The sequence below is a fragment of the Danio rerio genome, chromosome 25 (genome assembly GCF_052040795.2).
Source record: "Danio rerio strain M-AB ecotype USA chromosome 25, GRCz13ab, whole genome shotgun sequence".
NCBI lineage: Eukaryota > Metazoa > Chordata > Actinopteri > Cypriniformes > Danionidae > Danio > Danio rerio.
In genome coordinates this window covers 24635815-24659116 of record NC_141045.1, presented here as the reverse complement: position 1 = coordinate 24659116, position 23302 = coordinate 24635815, and the positions used below count along the sequence as shown (strand labels likewise).

General features: G+C 38.6%; 2 protein-coding genes across 3 annotated transcripts in view; one reads left to right on the top strand and one right to left on the bottom strand.

Moving 5' to 3' along the window:
* Positions 1–23302, top strand: part of LOC147830877 (uncharacterized) — a 187132-nt gene that overhangs the window by 84598 nt on the left and 79232 nt on the right. Inside the window, exon 4 of the mRNA XM_087312377.1 lies at positions 20803–20965. The gene's annotated coding sequence lies outside the window, so the exon portion shown is untranslated. The remainder of the gene's footprint in view (positions 1–20802; positions 20966–23302) is intronic.
* Positions 1–23302, bottom strand: part of ptprjb.2 (protein tyrosine phosphatase receptor type Jb, tandem duplicate 2) — a 40382-nt gene that overhangs the window by 4420 nt on the left and 12660 nt on the right. Inside the window, exons 7-21 of one of the 2 annotated variants that reach the window (NM_001445040.1) lie at positions 22967–23215; positions 22585–22842; positions 18211–18471; positions 17851–18099; positions 17469–17726; positions 14007–14267; positions 13645–13893; positions 12275–12535; positions 8724–8996; positions 8448–8580; positions 8313–8357; positions 7489–7576; positions 6558–6648; positions 2961–3034; positions 2748–2882 (exon numbers count right to left, since the gene is read on the bottom strand). In NM_001445040.1, the coding sequence (NP_001431969.1) occupies positions 2748–2882; positions 2961–3034; positions 6558–6648; positions 7489–7576; positions 8313–8357; positions 8448–8580; positions 8724–8996; positions 12275–12535; positions 13645–13893; positions 14007–14267; positions 17469–17726; positions 17851–18099; positions 18211–18471; positions 22585–22842; positions 22967–23215 (2885 nt within the window). The remainder of the gene's footprint in view (positions 1–2747; positions 2883–2960; positions 3035–6557; positions 6649–7488; positions 7577–8312; positions 8358–8447; positions 8581–8723; positions 8997–12274; positions 12536–13644; positions 13894–14006; positions 14268–17468; positions 17727–17850; positions 18100–18210; positions 18472–22584; positions 22843–22966; positions 23216–23302) is intronic. The other variant, NM_001445039.1, reaches the window with a different exon arrangement.

Below are 23302 nucleotides of genomic sequence, written 5' to 3'. Positions count from 1 at the left end.
TATGAACGATCAAAGACGCGATCTGAGAGAATCGCCGATGAGTCGCCGATGCCTGTGAGATATTTGGCGTGCTAAATATCTGGAGCTGTCGGCGATTCAAATCATGCCGTGTGAATTGAGTTTTGACTGAAAATAACATCAGTGATCGCCTACAGCCAATGAGAGAGCAGCTTTCACTTGTGTGTGCGTGTGTGTATACCTGCTGCAGGCCAGCGGGAGGCTGGGGGAGAAGTTGAAAGCGCTCTTTTTCGGTTTATTTGGACCCACGAAATGGAGGAAAAACCAGTGGAGGTTTGACAGGACTCAGGAGCAACCGTGTCTGTTTGACGTTTCATACAGAAAGAAATTAGTTTATTATCAACGTTAAGGAGAAATGGCTAATTCCCTTTAAACCCAGGTGAGCAAACATGTACATGTTCTACCCCATTAAAGGCTTCTTTCTCATTATGTAGTTAATAACAAAAGATATACTAGATGTTTTTGGCTGTGAGACGTAGTTTGGACGAAGTTGTCGGCGATTCTCCCTATAGTAAAGTCATGCAATGTGAATGTCCATGTCGCCGAACCATCTTGCAGTGTAAACAAAGCAGCGACGAAACGCTAGCCCAGATAGTCATGCAGTGTGAAAACATCTGTGACATGACTAGTTTGAAAATCATGCAGTCTGAACTCGGCACTAGTGGGACATGCCTGAACACCTCCTTAGGTAGGCATCCAGGAGGCATTCGAAACCGATTCCCAAGCCACCTCAGACTTCTCTCGATGTGAAGAAGCTGTCAGTGACTTTACTCCGAGCTCCTCCCAGTTGTCAGAGCTCCTCACCCTATCTATAAGGGTGCGCCCTGCCACCCTGCGAAGGAAACTCATTTTGGCCGCTTTTATCTGAGATTTTGTCCAATCATACATGACCCAAAGCTCATGACCATAAGTGAGAGTAGGAACAAGGACTGACTGGTAAATTGAGAGCTTTGCCTTTTGGCTCAAGTCCTTCTTTACCACAACGGACCAGTACATCTACAGCATTACTGCTTCACTGACTCTCCTGTCAATCTCATGTTCTATCCTTCCCTCACTCGTGAACAAAACCCCAAGATGCTTAAACTCCTCCACCTGGGGTGAGGACTTTCCTCCAACCCATAGATGGCAAAGCATCATTATCTGGTGTAGCACCATGGCCTCGGACTTAGTGGGGCTAATTCTCCTCCCAGCCACGTCACACTCGACAGCAAACTGCCCCATTTCATGCTGAATGTCCATGTTTGATGAAGCCAACAGAACAACATGGTCTGCATATAACAGAGATGAGATCCTGTGCTCCCTAAACCGGACCCCCTCATGCCCAAGGCTGTACTTTGAATTTCTTTTTCAAATTCTTTGAAAGTTTTTTCGAATGCCTTCTCCATGTGTTTTATGGACATGGAAAAGGCATTCAAAAATAGAATTAGTATGTCCCAAACCATATTATGTTGAAAAGAGTATGCCAAAGGTTCCTGGATGGTTTACTATTTTGAGTAAAAATTGAAAGTGTGGACCTCCATAATCTAACCACTGATATTGCCCATGATACATTGGCCGTTGGACGTGAATTTAATTAGAACTACAAACTCGGGCAAAAAGTGTAAATAAACTACATACATGGCGGATGCATGAGACCAATCATCAAGTATAAAGGCTTTGGTAAAGTTGTTTGAATGACTATTAACTAATATCTAGTCCACTGGAAAATATTTAAATCACGTTTTCTATGTTATATTTAATTTACAACGACAATGTGAACTCATATCAAAAAGATCTGAGGAGATTTCTCTGCATGAAAGTCTTGAGAATGGCAGTTTAACCTGCTGCTGCTTCTCCAATAAGGTAGGTAATTAAATATGCAAGAAATGTAAATGAGGTGATAGACAGGGGACATAACTAAGCAACATAACTATTTGTTAATAAGAAGTAGTAGTCCCCGAGCTTGCATACTCTTTGTTACTCACTCGAAAGTATATAATTTTCTTTCACAAAAAAGTACATACTTTTAGAGCATAGTATAATGATGCATTCACTTGGGGCATCAGCATCAACGTTTGACCAAGGGTGTGTCTGAAGTTGGGGCTGACGCGATTGTCATAGCAGTGTCAGCCAATAAAATTATTCTGCAATCGGCTACTGTCTGAGCTGTGGCATTTACATAAAGCGATCTGATTGGCTGACACTTCCATTGGCGCTTGAAAAGTTGAAAAATCCTTGACTTCTGTTGCGAGCAATGCTGCTGAAGCAGCCCTAATGGATCTAAAAGTCAGTTCGGCATTGCTCAACATCACCCATTCAAAGTGAATGGGAAGCATTGACGCCCCATGTAAATAGGGCGTAAGTATGCGAATTGGGATGCAGAATATAACCTAAATGGCCGGGTCTATAATATTTTAGGGTCCCCTTGAAACATTTCTGTTGTGTTCAATGCTATTTGCATTTGTTGTGAGAAAATGCAGGCGTTTTCTTAATTTGTTTGCATTGTGAGGAAATGCAGTGTTTTTTTATGTGTTTGTATTGTTAGAATTTGCAACACTTATATTGTCAAACCAATAAGGATCTTTTCTTGATTTGCTGGTGTTTTTTTTTTATTGCATGTGTGTTTTTTTAAATGCAGCACATTAAGCTCTTTGGCCACCCTAGGTTAGCTTAATTCAGCATAAACATTTTCACATTTTACCACTTTTTAATGTGAACAATAACATTTTAATGCTAAAACTTGAACTCACTTTTCCCAGCTCGTTGCATTTGGTCAGCATCACTATGGTGTAGACTTTGTTCTCCCAGATCATTCTCCAAAATTTGTTTATCGTGACGGGCAATGGACCCTGAGCAGCTATAAACTCTTTTCTTGAATTGTAGCCCTGACCACACACAATATATTTAAATAACTGATGCAACATGTAGGGTCACAAGAGATGTTGGAATGTTTGTATACTCACTGGCACATAGTTAGCATTAATGTAGTCATCAAAGGGGTTTTCACATTTCAGTAATTTCACTCTTGAAGCATCATCTTAACAAAGCAAACATGATGAAACAATTAAACAGTAGTTATTAATGGCTGTTCCTTGAAGGGATACAGCTGTAACTGGAACAAAAACTATTTATTATTTACTATTTAAATTACCCATGAATTGTATTTTTATTAAGGTCTACCTCCACCCTAACCTTCACAGTAATATAAAAACAATAATTATACAGATATTAGTCATAATATTTATTAAATTACCCATTAAACTGTACTTTATTAATGTCTACCCCTACCCCAACACTAAACACAACCTTCACAGTAATATAAAAACAGTAATTATACAGATTTTAGTCATGTTTTTTATTAAATTATCCATTAAATTGGAATTTATCATTGTCTACCCCTACCCCAACGTTAAAAACAACCATCACGGTATGAAAATGTCCTGGTTACATACGTAACCTACTTTCCCTGCATAGGGTTCCTCGGATATAGCTGCAGTCACACTGGATTTTTCTCCCCATAGACTACCATATATGCACGTGAATGCGTCAGACTGGAATTGCAAGTTTGTGCGTCAAATTTCGCAGTTCACTGCATTGCAAAGTTTAAGCTAGGTGAACTCTGACCTGCGAAATCGCATCACTTGACTGCATTAGACTAATCATCACTTGCTTTTTTAAATGTTTAATAATCTTGTTTAATCCCGCCCCTTTTCATAGCGCTGTACGACAGAGTTTTGCAAGCACAAACTCTAGTGTGATCGCAGCTTTACAGACATATGGGAGTACGCCAGACAACCAATCACGCTGAAGAGTAAGAAAATGGGCCAATAAATGGCAATTGAATTGGCGGAGCTAAGCTCCACAGCTGTCTGCGATTAGTCATTAACAGAATACATCAGCTGATGGCTGAAAAGTGAGCACTAGAATTTTTGCCTGCTGAACAGCTTGATCAACCGGAGAATTAGCTGCTGTGGCAGTGGAGACACACATCTTCGTTCCATATTTGGGTAATGTCAGTTACGTATGTAACCAGTACGTTTCCCTTCATCGGAACTACAACGTGTGTCTGATAACAGACATATGGAAGTGTGTATGGAAAATGCCACTGCATCTAAGCCCATCACTCTCCTCATATGAACTTTACCAACCATAGCGTGAGCTCACAAGCATCACCAAGAGCACAACCTTCCAACTTCCCCTAGGCCCCTTAATTACCATTACATGGGATTAATTAGAAAATTTAAATGGGGGTCATAAACGTGCTTTTACCTAGCTAATATAGACTACAAATTTTAGAAATATGACAGTACGTTGGGAAAGCGTGCCAGTCCCTGAAGGGGGAGGACACTGCGGAGGCCATCTGCTACCCAAAGGGGAAACTTGATGGCAATAAGAACATATGGATTAGCCTTGAAGGGGAGTGCTACATATGATAAGCTGGTTAGTTGGTAGGGAAGACATGGGTCTGCCTGGTCAGGGGGAACACTCTGTGGCAGAAATAAGCATTTGGGAAAGCCATTGAGGACTGCTCAAAGCTGCCACCAAACCTCAGCCTGTGAGTAGAACCAGTGAGCCAAACTTCAGTTTGATACGGTACTTCCCTTCTGCTAACCACGATAACAGATTAGGAGCTGTTCACAAAATATTTAGAAGTCCTGCATGGGTTGGGTCTGCCTCCTCTGTGGGCAGCACTTGCAGTTTTCACTACCTGATCTCTAAATAGGGTAGAAGGAACCTTGGGCACAAAGCCACATAACATGAGAGTAGGCAGGCCTAAATTCCAGGCATGATTTGCTGACCAAAAATGCCTCCAAATACCCGACTCTTATGAACGATGCCAACTAAAGAGAGGGCATGAGAGGGGGGCCAGATGAATTTAATCGCCGCGGACCTCTGAGAATTTGAATGATTAGATTATGCTTCCCGAGCGTGTTGTCATCTACCGTGTCATGATGAGTGGAGATGGCAGCCACTTAGACCTTCAGTGTGGAGGCTGACAGCCTACGCTTCTGCTTATCTTAAAAGAAGGATAACACAACGTTAATTTGGCAAGTTCGGGAGTCTCAGTGATAAAAGCATCACTCAGCGAACAGACTCCACTTCAGGGCGTAGACATGCATCGTAGAGGGTGCTCTATCCTGAGTGACGGTGTTAACCACTGATGCTGGTAAGTCACCTAAGTTCCGTCTATGGACCACATGTGGAGGTTTTTCAGAAATCTGGGCGTGGATGCCAGAGGATGCCCGGTCCCTGGAAGAGGAGGTCCTCTCTTAGGGGAATGTGCCAGGGAAGGGCCGTCACAAGGACTGTGAGTTTGAGAACCCAGGTCCGGTTGGGCCAGAGAGGCGCAACAAACAAGACTCCCTATCTTCCTTGACTTGACCCGGTTAACCAGGGTGCCAAGGGGGGCTCGATCAGGGAGAAAAACTACTGGCAATGGATGTTTTCGGGAGAAGCAAACAAGTCAAGCTGGGCACCCAAGAAGCGATCCCATATCAGCTATATCAAACTGGGGTGGAGTCTCCATTCTCCTCAGGATGCTAGCTGCCGTGAGAGTGCATCAGCTGCATAGTTGAGTTTGCCTGGAATACGAATGGCACTCAGCAATTTCAGCCGCATGTGACTCCAGAAAAGCAGACGGCGAGCAAGCTAAGACATGAAACGGGAACATATACCCTCAATATGTTTGATATAAGCTACCGTTGCCATGCTGTCCGTCCTGATCAGCACGTGTGTCTGCTCTAAAACTGGTAAAAAGCAGCGGAGATCGAGAAACACTGCCAACACCTCTAGGCAATTGATATACCAATGCCAAGGCTACTTGATCACATTCACAAAAAAAAATAATAATAAATAATGCTTCGATTTGTGTAGATGACCTTTAAATTGTTTAATCACGGACACTGTGAGGACACGGAATGCTACAATTTGTGTTGGAACAACATGAAAAAATTAAGTTAACTTGTTCGTTTTCACAAAGTTAAGTGGATTGAACATAAACCAATTAAGTTGTCGCTATAAAAACTCTATAATTGTGTTGTTTCAGCTTATTTTATATAAGTAGTTTAAACAAACAGCAAATGTCATTTTTTAGTTTTAAAAATTATTACAACACATGGATTTCTTTGGCTTCTTATTGTTATCTCCAGTGTCTGATTATTTTATTAAATATTAAATTGGTCGCAATTAGAGCCACATGTCAACTTATGCTTCTTTGTCCACAAAAAATAAATAAATAAATAATAATAAATCCATAAAGAACTGCACGGTTTTCCCAACCGAAATTGATTAAGTTGTTATTTCAAATTTAAGTGGATTGAACATAAAACAAACGAGACCTAAATGAGAAAAAAAACCTAAAGAATTGTGTTGTTTCAGCTAATATTAAATAAGTAGTTCGAACAAGCAGCGACTGGCTTTTTTATGGTGTTTTCACTGCATTATCAGTGTGTCAATTTTCCAGGAAATTTCAAAGCAGCCAGCCTATCAAATTGAAGCTTGTGATTTTGATAAGCTACTGACACTTTTTTTTTACAATACACAACAGTGAAGATACTCACAAGGTAAAACATTTAAGTAACGATTCTTCTCCTTGTTTTCAAGAGCCAGGGCGGCGGTATTTGCCTGTGCTGTTCCAACAAATCTTAACTCCTGCAACAACACAGAAGATCTTTAGACTTTGAAAAACTAGAATTAGCATGTTTTATTATTAGAATGTATCAATTGCTGTGCAACAAGTTATGGCCACAACAGTTTGATGATATAACCACAGAAAGTCACTGCATGCAACACAGGCTCATTATGAAAACATAGCCCTACTTTACGTACGTACGTATGGCGGGATTTCATTTTTAAAAATGAATGCTACGGGGCGGTGTGACGATATTGTATGACGTTCATTTTCGCGCTTACTAGCTGACTGCTTACCTCCGTATAGATGCCTTTCCCGCTGTTAGCAGTTTTTGCAGTTAGCTCACTATGTACATCGGCAGACTAAAGGCACAGAGAGGAGTTGACCCTGACGACGGGGTTCAAGTCCAGTGAACAACAGTTCTAGAAATCGGGTAAGACAAAAATAAATTCCAAAAAAATAAAATAAAGTAAATAACAGAGTAAGAATGTGACGAAATCTGAAAATGTAATAAAAACTGTCAGTTGGGTTTAGGGAAGTAGGTGGACGGGTCAATCGGTGCTTTTAAAAAAAAACTCTTGGTTGAGTTTAGTGAAATAGGAGGGTGAGTCAGTCGATCAGTCAGTAGACAGCGGCCTCTGGTGGATTTAAGTGAGAAGTAAAGGCATGAATGGCACTCTCGAGAGAAATTTTAGATCTCAAAATGCATACACAATGGCCTGGTGGATTTGCCAAAACAAAAACTGCAAAAAACATAGCTCCTGGGACATATTTGGTGCTCACCAGAAATGTATATAGGGCTAAGTTTTTAAGAATGAGCCTGGGTTGCACTCATGATAAACAAAACAAACCAAAAATACCTCGTACTCTATGGCAAAACCATGGTTGGAATCAGCACATTTCTGCTTAAAGTACTCTTCATACTCTTCTATCCTCAAAGCAATATTACTGTGTATCAGAAAACAAAGAAACCATAAAGGAAAACAATCTTACACACACTAATAGTATAGAAGCCCTATCCGGAACCTCCCCTGGCACAATTGTGACATTTATCTCAGAATTGCATGAAACAAACTCACTAATCTGACATTTACCTCAAAATTGTGAGATATAAACTCAAAATTGTGAGTTAGTATGTCAGAAGTGCAAGATTTGAATTCACAATTCTGAAAAATGTATTCAAAATTCAGAGAAATAGTCAAAACTGCGTGACATGAAGTCTAAATTCTCAGTATTAAAGCCATTAATGTATGCCATAAAATTCTAAATTCTGAGAAATAGTCACAATTCCATGACATAAAGTCAAAATTCTGAGTAATAGTCACAATTGCGTAATATGACAATATTATAAGATAGCAGTAGTACTACACTGTCAAAAAATCTGTAATTTTAAAATATCAGCCTTTAAATTACAGTAATTTACCATTCAATAACAATTGAATTTACCATTCAATAAAAGATAATAAATTACTGAAATTTACCAGAAATTTCAATTGAAGGAAACAGCCATTAATTTACGTTTTTTTTGGCACCCCAGCTAAAACCATAAAATTATGGATTTTTTTACAGTGTATACATACCAATGTTATGATTTTATATTATTTATTAACAATTATTACAATAATACAAATTAAATTATTATATTTATTTATTATATTTATCTTTGAGCATCAAACAAACTCACGTGATGGTGTGTACAGGGATGTCTTGACAATGTTTTACGACCTCTCTGTAATAAGGAAATGTTAATAAAATGAATGTATATTGATCTGTATATAGAGTTTATCCAGTCTTTGCTTCTCTGATGATGACAACTCACCTTCTTGAATAGAAAAAGACCATGGAAGTGATGCCGAAGATCATGGCAAAAACGATCAATAGCAGAAGGATGCCAACAATCAACCCAGTGTTTGGATTAGTTTGCGGAGAAGATCCCACCGGTTTATTTGTAACTGTTTAATCACAAAAATAAATAAATTATTTTAATCCTCAGATCTAGACAACATGATAGGTTAAACTTAAAGAACACATAATTTATATTAACTTATTTCAATGGAAGTTAAATTGATAGTCAACCTATTATGTTTATGTTTACCGGAGCTATGAACACTGGTGTTTGTGCATATTGGCAAGCAGAAAAGTTGACTTTGACTTGTGTTTCCAGTAACAGCACTGACACAAACTGTGTAATTGGTTCCAGCCATGAGACCAGTAATATCATAGAAAGTGTTTTTAGTTGTTATAGATTTCCTCTGATTGGTCCACTGAACTATATAGAAATCTATTCTTCCACTTGGTGCATCCCATTTCAGAGACACAGACGATGATGTGACTGAAGACACTGTGAGACTGCTGACCATATTTGGCTCTGTATGGGAGAAAGAAGAGTATATATAAAATTTATTAAAGAGTTGTGGGAACATTTCAAACATTTTCCATTAACATCCCTCAACCCTTGTGTACTGTTGGGGATGTTTTCATCCACGCTGGGGTGATTTTGAGGCTTAATTTAGCCACAACTTTCACTGTGTGTTAGCAAATGTAATGATTTTTGGTTACATCTTATTTTGACACACATTTTGGGAAAATGCTTTGGGATTTTTCTAAAGACTCAATACACTCTGGGCAAATTTACTACCGTTACCGTTTTTGCTTCATTGACTTCAATTATAACAACATTTTCTGATTGTAAAACCATCACACCATATACTCAACCATAAAAATTACAAATTTGACCTCATCCCAAATGGGAAAACCACCAACATTTAAGAATGCACAGTAACAATCAAGAATGCTGTCAAGGCTTTGCAATAAAAAAATGGGGTTATAATGGAAGTCAAGGGGAAAAAAAAATATAATTTAGAAACATATAAGCTGCGTCCCAAATAGCACACTATACATTATGCACTCATGCACTATTTACTTTTGCACTTACACACTCAACAGGATAGTATACGTATGTAGTGTCATCCCAAATGGAACACTAATGTTTTTTTACTAAGCGGAAATTCAAACCGTTTCCCTGATGACGTTTGACGGTTGCCAAATCAGTGAAATAAACGACTGAATTATCATATAATACCTGCCGTGAGTATTGCCACATTCACCATCGGGAGGCGCTATAATCACTCTCGTAGGAGAATTTTGCTTTTACAATCCAAAATAAATAATCCAACATGTGCGCCTGATAGCTCCGCCCCTTCCGCTACATGAGCAAACCTGCGGTCGTTGAGTGCGTAGGTGTCCATCATTCCACACTTCATTTTACCGGCTGAATGAGTGCATCATCCGGGTAATTAAAGTGCACTTATTATTTTTAGAGTTTTCAGTGTGAACACACTACGTACACTATTTATATTGCAAAATGGCGTAGAATAGTGCATAAGTATGCGATTTGGGACGCAGCTATACACTTACTGGTGACTTTATTGGGTACACTTGTCAAACTGCTTGTTAACGCAAATTTCTAGTCAGCCAATCACATGGCAGCAACTTCGCTTATTTCTTGTGCCGCCATTTTAAACAACCAAAGCAAAGCTGCAGTGGGAAAAAAACTCAGAAGTATAGAACCAGCACTGTAAACATTGCAGTAACATGCTGTGGACTACAAACCTCCAGCTATTGCCGAGATTTCAAAATGCAGAAGTGGTGTAAACATCACTTTAATTTCATTCAGTATGTATAATTTAAACAATTAAAAGCAATTTAGCATCAACCAACATCACAATCTATTTCAGAGTAATATGCTCAAGTGTTCACCTTGACCAATCACAGACATTTCTTTTGAGCAAGTGAACACCAGTTTTTCTTTTATTTCATTATAGTGACAAGTCTAAAATAGTGAAAGAATCAGTTTATTAAGTTGAGTTTGATGAATGGCATCTGAACCGTGTGTTTGGGAAAGAAAAGGTTAGCTAACTAGTGCCATTTTTATTTTTACAATTCATTCAGAACGGACCGTGGGGGTCACTCAGAATTATTAATTTGTGTCTCGTTCTTTTCGCTGGTGAGATATACAGCCAGGTACACAACGTTCCTATGTAACTCCCAAGATACTTTGGGATTTCTTCCCACCGCAGCCTCGATTTCGCTTTTAAAAATGGCGGCAATGACATTCACACAAGTTAATTCTGATCACACAAACAGCTGAAGGTCATTATCGTTAATTACTTGTACTCTAAATACACTTTTCATTTGCACATCCATTGCTGAGTCTTGTAAGTATAACTACGATTCAAAGTACTTTCCTTGTTTGTGCCCTATTTTGACCCTCACATTGTTTATTGTGTTTTCATTTTTTGTCGCCTGCCTTGATCTTTTGCTCGCTAAATGTATTATGCTCTTGCATTGTCTCTATTGTTGTGAATTGCTGGCTGAATTCTCTCAATGAATTCTGTGTTTGGGTCCAACACCCTGTATTTGCGTCTCTCCCTTCAATCGCAAGGGACAAGTCAAACAAACAGTCAACAAACAGTCAAAAAATGCAGTTTTTTATTTTACTACTAAAATTAATAATAATATAGGAAATATATGTTTTAAGCAAATGTCAATTTAAATAAGTAGAGTAAAGAGAAAAATATGAAAATGAAACTTAATTATTGTATAATAACTGAAGCTGAATATATAATTCTCAGGTCGCTGGAGATCATTTCTAATTAATACTCATCCGAACTACATATCCCATCATACTATGCATTCACACACCGGTTTCAAGTTCATTCTTATTACACACACAGTTAAAGGACATTATTATTAATTACTCGGACTCATTCAAACATCCGTTGCTGAGTCTTGTTAGTATTGCTACAAGTGCTTTCCTTGTTTTTGCCTTCTTGTGTTTTGACCCTCACATTGTTTATCATGTTTTGATTATTTGTCGTCTGGCTTGATCTTTGCTTGCTAAATGGATAACCCTTTTGGATTACAAATTCTACAGAGATTGGTTCGTACCAGACATGAGTTTCTGCAGCTTTTGTGTTATCCGAACATTTAGAAATTAAACTTAAGAGACAGTTGTTGTTTAATTGTATTGGTGATTCCTAATATAAAATTTAACCATAATCTCGACAAATATTTTGGAGAATTTGATGTTTCCCTTTTTAACCCATATTGCTCATGAGGGTTTTATAGATGGCCGCCAAGTGAAATGACTTGCCCTAAAGAGACTTTGATTACACAAAGGTAAAAAAAGTAAAGGTATCCTATGTGCGTACCCTCATAGAAAACAATGTTTGAACTCTAAAAGATGCACTGTTTTTCTCCAGATCTTTACTTTTATAAAGGAAGTGGTCAGATGTACTTGCACATCGGCTTTTACGCCACAGGTTAATGTAAATAGCTCATTCTTGTATTCTATTAACCCTTTACAACTTTATCAATAATCATTTTAGATTCAAGAGTTATGTGTAAGGATTGACTGTAAAGCATACAGTGCTATCTGTTGGTAAAAACTATTGATCCCAATTGATTGAGAGAGAATATGCATTAGGAAAGTCCAGAATCTATGCAGAATTGATTTTTGATTTTTCACAATGCATCTATTTATTGTACCAGCCCAACTATACAGTGTGGAGCAATTTTCTGAAACACAATAAAAACAACAGCCTGCATGAAGGCAGTTTTTAAATAAATAAAAATTATACATACGGGTAAACTGTGAGATGCAGAAAGCAGCTCCTTCATTTGATTGTTCTGCTGCCACAGCAGTGATGCAGAATGTATAATTGACTCCAGCAGTCAGATCAGTGATATTATAAAATGTGTTATTAGTCTCTGTTGCATTTTGGTTTGTTTTATCATCAGTCCACTGAAGTTTAAAGAAAGATATATTTCCAGTAGGTTGCCATGTCAAAAACACAAAAGATGTTGTGATTTGAGATGCTGTAAAATTCCTGATTACATCAGGCTCTGTATGATGGAAAGAGAAGTAAATGTTGATAAAAAAATTTAAAAAATCAGAAGCAAAAAATAAAAAGCACTAAATGAGCACATGCTGATTTAAAGTTATATTCATGGCAGAGGTGAGCATTCAGGCAGTGGACAAGACTTGAGACACCGGGATTAGTATTGTATATTATTAACCGCGTTTCCCCTGAATGGTCAAAAGTGAGTGCTTTACAATTGCTTGATTGGGCTTTTTCAGGCATTCCTAAGAACCGAAAGTTACACATTTGTTATTTCTAACTTTTTTGGATTATAACCACATTTGTGTTGACATGACTTCATATTTACACTACCTGACAAAAGTCTTTAATGCCAGTTGTAAGAGCAACAAATAATAACTTGACTTCTACTTGATCATTTGAAAAAGTATGGGACTATGGGACCCACATGGACCCAAGATTCTCACAGATATCAGTCAAGTTTGGTGAAGGAAAAATCATGCTTTGGGGCTCCATCAGTATGGGGGCATGTGAGAGATCTGCAGAGTGGATGGCAACATCAACAGCTTGAAGAAACCAGACAATTGTGCTGCCCATTACATGACATACCATGGGAGAGGAAAAAACTCCTCATACTTCAGCCTCCACATCAAAGTTCCTGAAAGCAAAGAAGGTCAAGGTGCTGCAGGATTGGCGAGCCCAGTCACTAGAAATTAACATTATTGAGCATGTAAGATAAAGGTGGAGGGATTGAGGATGAATTCAAAGAGTCTTAATGTAGTCTGAGAGTCCTGCAAGAACACTTTCTTTGCCATTCCAGATGACTTTATTAATAAGTTATTTGAGCCAATGCAGAGATGTATAGATGCAGTCGTTCCATATAAGCCACTTTTGATACCAAATGATCAACTAGAAGTCAAGTTATTATTTGCTGTTCCTAACATTTGTTGGATAGGCGACAAGACTTTTGTCTAGATGTGTAGTCTGCAAGTTTGAAGGTAAATTGTTGTAAGTGGTGTTGAACATAGGACTAATTACAAATGCTGGTGAAAGGAGGAATGAACCATGCATTTATGCACTGATGAAACCTTTTGGATGTATTGTACACATTTAATATATAAACTGAGATCTTACTGGCAAATAGTGAAATCTGATTAGAGTCCCCCTCGGTCACTCGATCAGCTGCAACTGCAAACACTTTGAATGTGTATTGTGCTCCAGGAACCAGAAAATATATTTCCATGGAAGTGTTCTCTGTAGTCACGTTGTTATTTCCATATTCTATCTTATAATAGGAGCTTTGGCCATTTGGTTTGGTCCAGCTAAGTAAAACAGATGATGTGGTGATATTATCAGCTTTGAGGTTCATTATAACACCAGGCTCTGTGAATAAATGATAAGAGACATTTGGAGATTATAACGCTTAATAAAAAGAAAAAGTGGACAAGCATAAATTGATACATTTCAAAACTTTATCTGGAAATATGGAAACATACTTGTGTATTTTGTGGCAACTACAGGTTCTCCCTCTGTTGATTTATCAGTTGCAACAGCAGTGATGTTAAAAGTGTAACTGACACCAGCGGTCAGATCAGTGATGTTATACCATGTGTCATTAGTTTCTGTATAGTTGACGCTATTATTATCACTCCACTGAATTTTAAAGTAAGATCTATTCCCCTGAGGTTCATCCCATTTCAGAAAAGCAGATGATGTTGTGATGTTGACCACACTGAGATTCCTGACCACATCTGGCTCTGTGTGGGGGGCAGAAAAGTAAAACATAAATAGTGTACCAGGGACTTGAAAACTATATATGTAAATGAAGCTTTACAAATTAGGCCCAATCCCAATTCCTTTGTATATCAATATAAAAACAAAGTGTGACGGGACAGTGATGTAATTATTCCCCTAAGAATGGGACACTACTACTACTACTACTACTACTTCTTTATACACACATCATCATCTTGTCGTCACTAGAACATACGCCACACAAAATGTCATTTGGGGTAGTTTTTCTAGAAGACATTTTTCAAGAGTTTACACTTAGCTGATAATCAATAAAGCGTATTTGGCATGCTGTCCCGGCAGAGAGCCCTGAGCTCGTAACATCCTGGAGCCCGGGGCTCCCTCCCGTTATAAGGGTGAGAGGGGAATTCGAGGTCAGGTAGGTCTCGAGAACTCCCCTGCTTATCACCATGAGAACTGTAAACTAAGGTTGTATTGGGTGATAATTTGTTTTAGTCGATTGGCTATGGTTTGTTTTTGGACGGTGGGAGGAAACCGGGGAACCCGGGGAAAACCCATGCTAACACGGGAAGAACATGTAAACTCCACACAGAAACACCAACTGGCCCGATGGGTTGGACCGGCGGTGTTCTTGCTGTGAGTCAACAGTGCTAGCCACTGGGCCACCGTGTCGCCCGATCAGAAAAAAAAAATGGGAGAATGTAGGGGTGGAAAGGGGGGGAGTTTCAAGATGAAGAAAATTGAAGTGAAAAACTCAGCTTATTTATAATGCTTCCGTAATCATCTAATAGGGCTGATTACGGAGCTAACAAGGAGCCAGCCGTGCTTATTATGAGCACATGATCCTCTCGAAATTAGTTTATGAATAAACCGCACTTAGGTAGATAACCGGCTCAAAAATTTGTTTTGTGTTATATATCTACAAATTGTTCATGTTCTGCTGGAAACCATACAAGGCTTCAGCTTTACTCTGTTGTTTTGTTTACTTTTTGTTACAACTTCTGGATCATGTGCAGCACGAAACTGTACTGTGTATTTACTACGGATGTCACAATACTCAATATAGTAACACATTTTTGGTATGACCTCCATAGTAAATTGCCGTTTTACTCTCTGAACTGTCCATGTGCATATTAGAATGTATGTCCACAGAGAGCACTATCAAATAATATGACTGAAATCAGTACAATAACTGAATAAATATATTTACATTTAAGTAAACAAATAGACTCAATGACGGGCAAAGAAAAATCAGCAGATTTCTGTGTGCGCAGATTCCTTTTTTGAATGAAAAATATACCGGCGATGCAGGGGCGCAGTAGGTACTGCTGTCGCCTCGCAGCAAGAAGGTTGCTGGGTTGCTGGTTCGAGCCTTGGCTCAGTTGTCGTTTCTGTGTGGAGTTTGCATGTTCTCCCTGCATTCGCGTGGGTTTCCTCCGGGTGCTCCGGTTTCCCCCACAGTCCAAAGACATGCAGTACAGGTGAATTGGGTAGGCTAAATTGTCCGTAGTGTACAGTATGAGTGTGTTTGTGAATGAATGTGTATGAATGTTTCCCAGACATGGGTTGTGGCTGGAAGGGCATCCTCTGCTTAAAAACTTGCTGGATAAGTTGGCGGTTCATTCCGCTGTGGCGACCTTGGATTAATAAAGGGACTAAGCTGACAAGAAAATGAATGAATGAAAATATACCATTTTTAAAAAGAGACCTGTCCCCAAACTCTACCTTTTATTGGGGGATGAACATATTGTATTAAAATAAACAAATGAGATTTGTACAATTCTTTCAGCTTAGTCCCTTTACTTCATCAGAGGTCACGGAACCACTGGGAGAACCTGTAACCTCCACATAGAAACTCCAACTGACCCAGCCAGGACTCTAATCAGTGACCTTCTTGCTGTGAGGCGACAGAGCTAACCACTGAGCAACCATGTCGGTCTGATTTGTACAAATTAATATTAATTAGCTACTAAATTATAAGTTACACATATCTTTGAGATTGCATTGGTTTTTGGATTTTTTAAGCGAACAACACTCCTGCATGGACCCAAGATTCACTCAGAAATCAGTCAAGTTTGGTAAAGGAAAAATCATGATATGGGGTTGCATTCAGTATGGGGGTGTGCAAGAGATCTACAGAGTGGATGGCAACATCAACAGCCTGAGGTGTCAAGACATTTGTGCTACTTGTTACATTACAAATCACAGGAGAGGGCAAATTCTTTAACATAATAGCGTTCCTCATACTTCAGCCTTCACATCAAATTTCCTGAAAGCAATGAAGGTCAAGGTGCTACAGGATTGGCCAGCCCAGTCACCAGGCATTATTGAGCATGTGTGGTGTAAGATGAAGGAGAAGGCATTGAAGATGAATCCAGAGAATCTTGATGAACTCTGGGAGTCCTGTAAGAACACTTTCTTTGCCGTTCCAGATGACTTTATTAATAAGTTATTTGAGTCATTGCAAAGATGTATGGATGCAGGCCTCCAAGCTCATGGGAGTCATACAAAATATTATTTTTTTAAATATTATTTTTATTTTAAAAAATAATATAATTTTTGACTTTATATTTGTCATGGTGCAGTGGAAAATTTATATTTGACAGGATTGTTGTCTAAGCAAAGTCAGACCTTACTGTCCTAATCAAAAATAATTAAAAATCAAGGCATGATCTTATTTTATATTGGTAAAACACACGTAATCTAGAGGCCTTTGCAGTTCATATTAACCAATTCTAATACCAAATGATCAACTAAAGGTCAAGTTATTATTTGTTGTTCCTAATATTTGTTGGATAGGTGACAAGACTTTTATCAGGAAGCGTAGTCTGCAAGTTTGAAGGCAAATTGTTAAAAGTGGTGTTAAACATGGAAACAATTCTATACTCTCAGAAATAAAGGTACGTAGCTTTGTCACTGGGGTGGTATATTTTCAAAAGATACAAATTTGTACCTAATAGGTCCATATTAATACCTCAAGTGTAAATATTGTTACCTAAAAAGTACAAAAGTGTTCCTCATTCCTAAAATTTGCAGGTACTAATATAAAGTTCTCAGGTACCAATAAGGACCCTTTAAGTACAAATACTTTTGAAAAGGTATTTCTGAGAGTGTAGAGAAAATAAGAAATTGAATGTAATATTGGGGCTTCAGTCAATTAGTTTAAGCATATGTAACAAAGAGACATCTTTTATAATTGTACATACTGGTAAATTGTGAGATGCAGAAAGCAGCACTTCCGTTTGAATTGTCTGCTGTGATGCAGAATGTATAACTGACTCCAGCAGTCAGATTAGTGATTTGTAAATAATCAGAAGTTGTCATTTCTGTTCCACTTTTGTTTGTTTTATCAGCAGTCCAATCAATTTTATAGAAAGATCTATTTCCATTTGGTTCATTCCATGTCAGAACAACAGAGGATGTTGTGATATTGGTCACAACTAGACTGCTGGTTCCAACTGGCTCTTTGAGGGGATTGAAAAAGTACATTACAAATGCTGGTGAAAGGAGGAATGAACCATGCATTTATGCACTGATGAAACCTTTTGGGTGTATTGTACACATTAAATATATAAACTGAGATCTTACTGGCAAATAGTGAAATCTGATTAGAGTCCCCCTCGGTCACTCGATCAGCTGCAACTGCAAACACTTTGAATGTGTATTTTGCTCCAGGAACCAGAAAATATATTTCCATGGAAGTGTTCTCTGTAGTCACGTTGTTATTTCCATATTCTATATTATAATAGGAGCTTTGGCCATTTGGTTTGGTCCAGCTAAGTAAAACAGATGATGTGGTGATATTATCAGCTTTGAGGTTCATTATAACACCAGGCTCTGTGAATAAATGATAAGAGACATTTGGAGATTATAACGCTTAAAGAGAAACAAATGAACAAGCATAAATTGATGCATTTCAAAATTTTATCTGGAAATATGGAAACATACTTGTGTATTTTGTGGTAGCCACAGGTTCTCCCTCTGTTGATTTATCAGTAGCAACAGCAGTGATGATAAAAGTGTAACTGACACCAGCGGTCAGATCAGTGATGTTATACCATGTGTCATTAGTTGCTGTATTGTTGACGCTATTATTATCACTCCACTGAATTTTAAAGAAAGATCTATTCCCCTGAGGTTCATCCCATTTCAGAAAAGCAGATGATGTTGTGATGTTGGCCACAATGAGATTCCTGACCACATCTGGCTCTGTGTGGGGGGCAGAAAAGTAAATCATAAATAGTGTACCAGGGACTTGAAAACTATATATATAAATGGAGCTTTACAAATTAGGCCCAATCCCAATTCCATTGTATATCAATATACCTTTCCCCTGGCCCTTGAAACAAAGTGTGACGGGACAGTGATGTAATTATTCCCCTAAGAATGGGACACTACTACTACTACTACTACTACTTCTTTATACACACATCATCATCTTGTCATCACTAGAACATACGCCACAAAAAATGTCATTTGGGGTAGTTTTTCTAGAAGACATTTTTCAAGAGTTTACACTTAGCTGATAATCAATAAAGCGTATTTGGCATGCTGTCCTGGCAGAGAGCCCTGAGCTCGTAATATCCTGGAGCCCGGGGCTCCCTCCCGTTATAAGGGTGAGAGGGGAATTCGAGGTCAGGTAGGTCTCGAGAACTCCCCTGCTTATCACCCTGAGAAGTGTAAACTAAGGTTGTATTGGGTGATAATTTGTTTTAGTCGATTGGCTATGGTTTGTTTTTGGACGGTGGGAGGAAACCGGGGAACCCGGGGAAAACCACGCGAACACGGGAAGAACATGTAAACTCCACACAGAAACACCAACCGGCCCGATGGGTTGGACCGGCGGTGTTCTTGCTGTGAGGCAACAGTGCTAGCCACTGGGCCACCGTGTTGCCCAATCAGAAAAAAAAAAAAATGGGAGGATGTAGGGGTAGAAAGGGGGGGAGCTTCAAGACGAAGAAAACTGAAATGAAAAACTCAGGTTATTTATGATGCTTCCAAAATCATCTAATAGGGCTGATTACGGAGCTAACAAGGAGCCAGCCGTGTTGATTATAAGCACGTGATCCTCTCGAAATTAGTTTATGAATAAACCGCACATGCCTAGTTCAGACTGCGGGATTTTAGCCCCAATTTCGGCTCGCTGACAGGTTTTGAGAAATCGCCGACAAATGCCTGAAATCACAGGCAAATCGGTGCTCGTGCACGTGTGTGACAATCACACAGTATGAACTATCAACAACGCGATCTGAGAGAATCGCCGATGAGTCGCAGATGCCTGCGAGATATTTGGCATGCTAAATATCTGGAGCTGTCGGCGATTCAAATCATGCCGTGTGAATTGAGTTTTGACTGAAAATAACATCAGCCATCGCCTACAGCCAATGAGAGAGCAGCATTGACTTGCGTGTGTGTGTGTATAACTGCTGCAGGCCAGCGGGAGGCTGGGGGAGAAGTTAAAAGTGCTCTTTTTCGGTTTATTTGGACTCACGAAATGGAGGAAAAACCAGTGGAGGTTTGACAGGACACAGGAGCAACCGTGTCTGTTTGACGTTTCACACAAAAAGAAATTAGTTTATTATCAACGTTGAGGAGAAATGGCTAATTACTTTTAAACCCAGGTGAGCAAACATGTACATGTTCTACCCCATTAAAGACTTCTTTCTCATTATGTAGTTAATAACAAAATATATAATACGTGTTTTTGGCTGTGAGACGTAGTTTGGACGACGTTGTCGGCGATTCTTCCTATAGTAAAGTCATGCAATGTCCTCCAATAATATGACTGAAATCAATACAATAACTTAATAAATATATTTACATTTAAGTAAACAAATAGACTCAATGATGGGCAAAGAAAAATCAGCAGATTTCTGTGTGCGCAGATTCCTCCCAGAAGTCCACAGTGACTTTTTCTCTTTACTTTTCTGTTTGATATTTAGCACCCGTTTAATACTAGTTTTGCACCATCATGTAAGTGTGTGCACCATTTTTTTTCCTTTGTTTAATATCAGAATCTGTGATGCTACTGTATCTCCATCCTCAGCCATCTGATTGGCCAACAAGTTTTTATACTTAGGGTTATAACGCCACCTGTTGATTTGATATACTCTTGACTTAGTGTGCTTTTGCCAGCCTGATGTCATTAAAAAAATAGTTATTTTACACATTGTCAGAAAAGAAAAGTGGCTAATTTGTACAAATTCATACAATTTCATTTGAATGAAAATATACCGGTGATGCAGTGGCGAAGTAGGTAGTGCTGTCGCCTCGCAGCAAGAAGGTTGCTGGGTTGCTGGTTCGAGCCTCGGCTCAGTTGTCGTTTCTGTGTGGAGTTTACATGTTCTCCCTGCGTTCACGTGGGTTTCCTCCGGGTGCTCCGGTTTCCCCCACAGTCCAAAGACATGCTGTACAGGTGAATTGGGACGGCTAAATTGTCCGTAGTGTATGAGTGTGTTTGTGAATGAGTGTGTATGAATGTTTCCCAGAGATGGGTTGTGGCTGAAAGGGCATCCTCTGCGCAACAACGTGCTGGATAAGTTGGCGGTTCATTCCGCTGTGGCGACCCTGGATTAATAAAGGGACTAAGCCGACAAGAAAATGAATGAATGAAAATATGCCATTTTTAAAAAGAGACCTGTCCCCAAACTCTACCTTTTATTGGGGGATGAACATATTGTATTAAAATAAACAAATGAGATTTGTACAATTCTTTCAGCTTAGTCTCTTTAATTCATCAGAGGTCACCACAGCAGAATGAACCAGCAAAATATCTAGCATATGTTTTACACAGCGGATGCCCTTACAGCTCCAACCCAGTAATGGGAAACATCTATACACACTCATTTACACACAAACACTATGAACAATTTAGTTTATTGAATTTACCTATAACACATGCATTTGGACTGTGAGGGAAACAAAAGCATCCGGAGAAAACCCACGGAAATACTGGGAGAACCTGTAACCTCCACACAGAAACTCCAACTGACCCGGCCAGGACTCTAATCAGTGACCTTCTTGCTGTGAGGCGACAGAGCTAACCACTGAGCTACCATGTCGGTCTGATTTGTACAAATTAATATTAATTAGCTACTAAATTATAAGTTACACATATCTTTGAGATTGCATTGGTTTTTGGATTTTTTAAGCGAACAACACTCCTGCATGGACCCAAGATTCACTCAGAAATCAGTCAAGTTTGGTAAAGGAAAAATCATGATATGGGGTTGCATTCAGTATGGGGGTGTGCAAGAGATCTACAGAGTGGATGGCAACATCAACAGCCTGAGGTGTCAAGACATTTGTGCTGCTTATTACATTACAAATCACAGGAGAGGGCAAATTCTTCAACAGAATAGTGCTCCTCATACTTCAGCCTTCACATCAAAGTTCCTGAAAGCAATAAGGGTCAAGGTGCTACAGGATTATTGAGCATGCGTGGTGTAAGATGAAGGAGAAGGCACTGAAGATGAATCCAAAGAATCTTGATGAACTCTGGGAGTCCTGCATGAACACTTTCTTTGCCATTCCAGATGACTTTATTAATAAGTTATTTGAGTCATTGCAAAGATGTATGGATGCAGTCCTCCAAGCTCATGGGAGTCATACAAAATATAATTTTTTTAATATTATTTTTATTTAAAAAAATTTATGTTTTTTTTTCCACTGCACCATGACTTTATATTTGTCATGGTGCAGTGGAAAATTTATATTTGACATGATTGTTGTCTAAGCAAAGTCAGACCTTACTGTCCTAATCAAAAATAATTAAAAATCAAGACATGATCTTATTTTATATTGGTAAAACACACGTAATCTAGAGGCCTTTGCAGTTCATATTAACCAATTCTAATACCAAATGATCAACTAAAGGTCAAGTTATTATTTGTTGTTCCTAATATTTGTTGGATAGGTGACAAGACTTTTATCAGGAAGCGTAGTCTGCAAGTTTGAAGGCAAATTGTTAAAAGTGGTGTTAAACATTGAAACAATTCTATACTCTCAGAAATAAAGGTACGTAGCTTTGTCACTGGGGTGGTATATTTTCAAAAGATACAAATTTGTACCTAATAGGTCCATATTAATACCTCAAGTGTAAATATTGTTACCTAAAAAGTACAAAAGTGTTCCTCATTCCTAAAATTTGCAGGTACTAATATAAAGTTCTCAGGTACCAATAAGGACCCTTTAAGTACAAATACTTTTGAAAAGGTATTTCTGAGAGTGTAGAGAAAATAAGAAATTGAATGTAATATTGGGGCTTCAGTCAATTAGTTTAAACATATGTAACAAAGAGACATCTTTTATAATTGTACATACTGGTAAATTGTGAGATGCAGAAAGCAGCACTTCCGTTTGAATTGTCTGCTGTGATGCAGAATGTGTAACTGACTCCAGCAGTCAGATTAGTGATTTGTAAATAATCAGAAGTCGTCATTTCTGTTCCACTTTTGTTTGTTTTATCAGCAGTCCAATCAATTTTATAGAAAGATCTATTTCCATTTGGTTCATTCCAGGTCAGAACAACAGAGGATGTTGTGATATTGGTCACAACTAGACTGCTGGTTCCAACTGGCTCTGTGAGGGGATTGAAAAAGTACATTACAAATGCTGGTGAATGGAGGAATGACCCATGCATTTATGCACTGATGAAACCTTTTGGGTGTATTGTACACATTAAATATATAAACTGAGATCTTACTGGCAAATAGTGAAATCTGATTAGAGTCCCCCTCGGTCACTCGATCAGCTGCAACTGCAAACACTTTGAATGTGTATTTTGCTCCAGGAACCAGAAAATGTATTTCCATGGAAGTGTTCTCTGTAGTCACGTTGTTATTTCCATATTCTATCTTATAATAGGAGCTTTGGCCATTTGGTTTAGTCCAGCTTAGTAAAACAGATGATGTGGTGATATTATCAGCTTTGAGGTTCATTATAACACCAGGCTCTGTGAATAAATGATAAGAGACATTTGGAGATTATAACGCTTAAAAAGAAACAAATGAACAAGCATAAATTGATGCATTTCAAAACT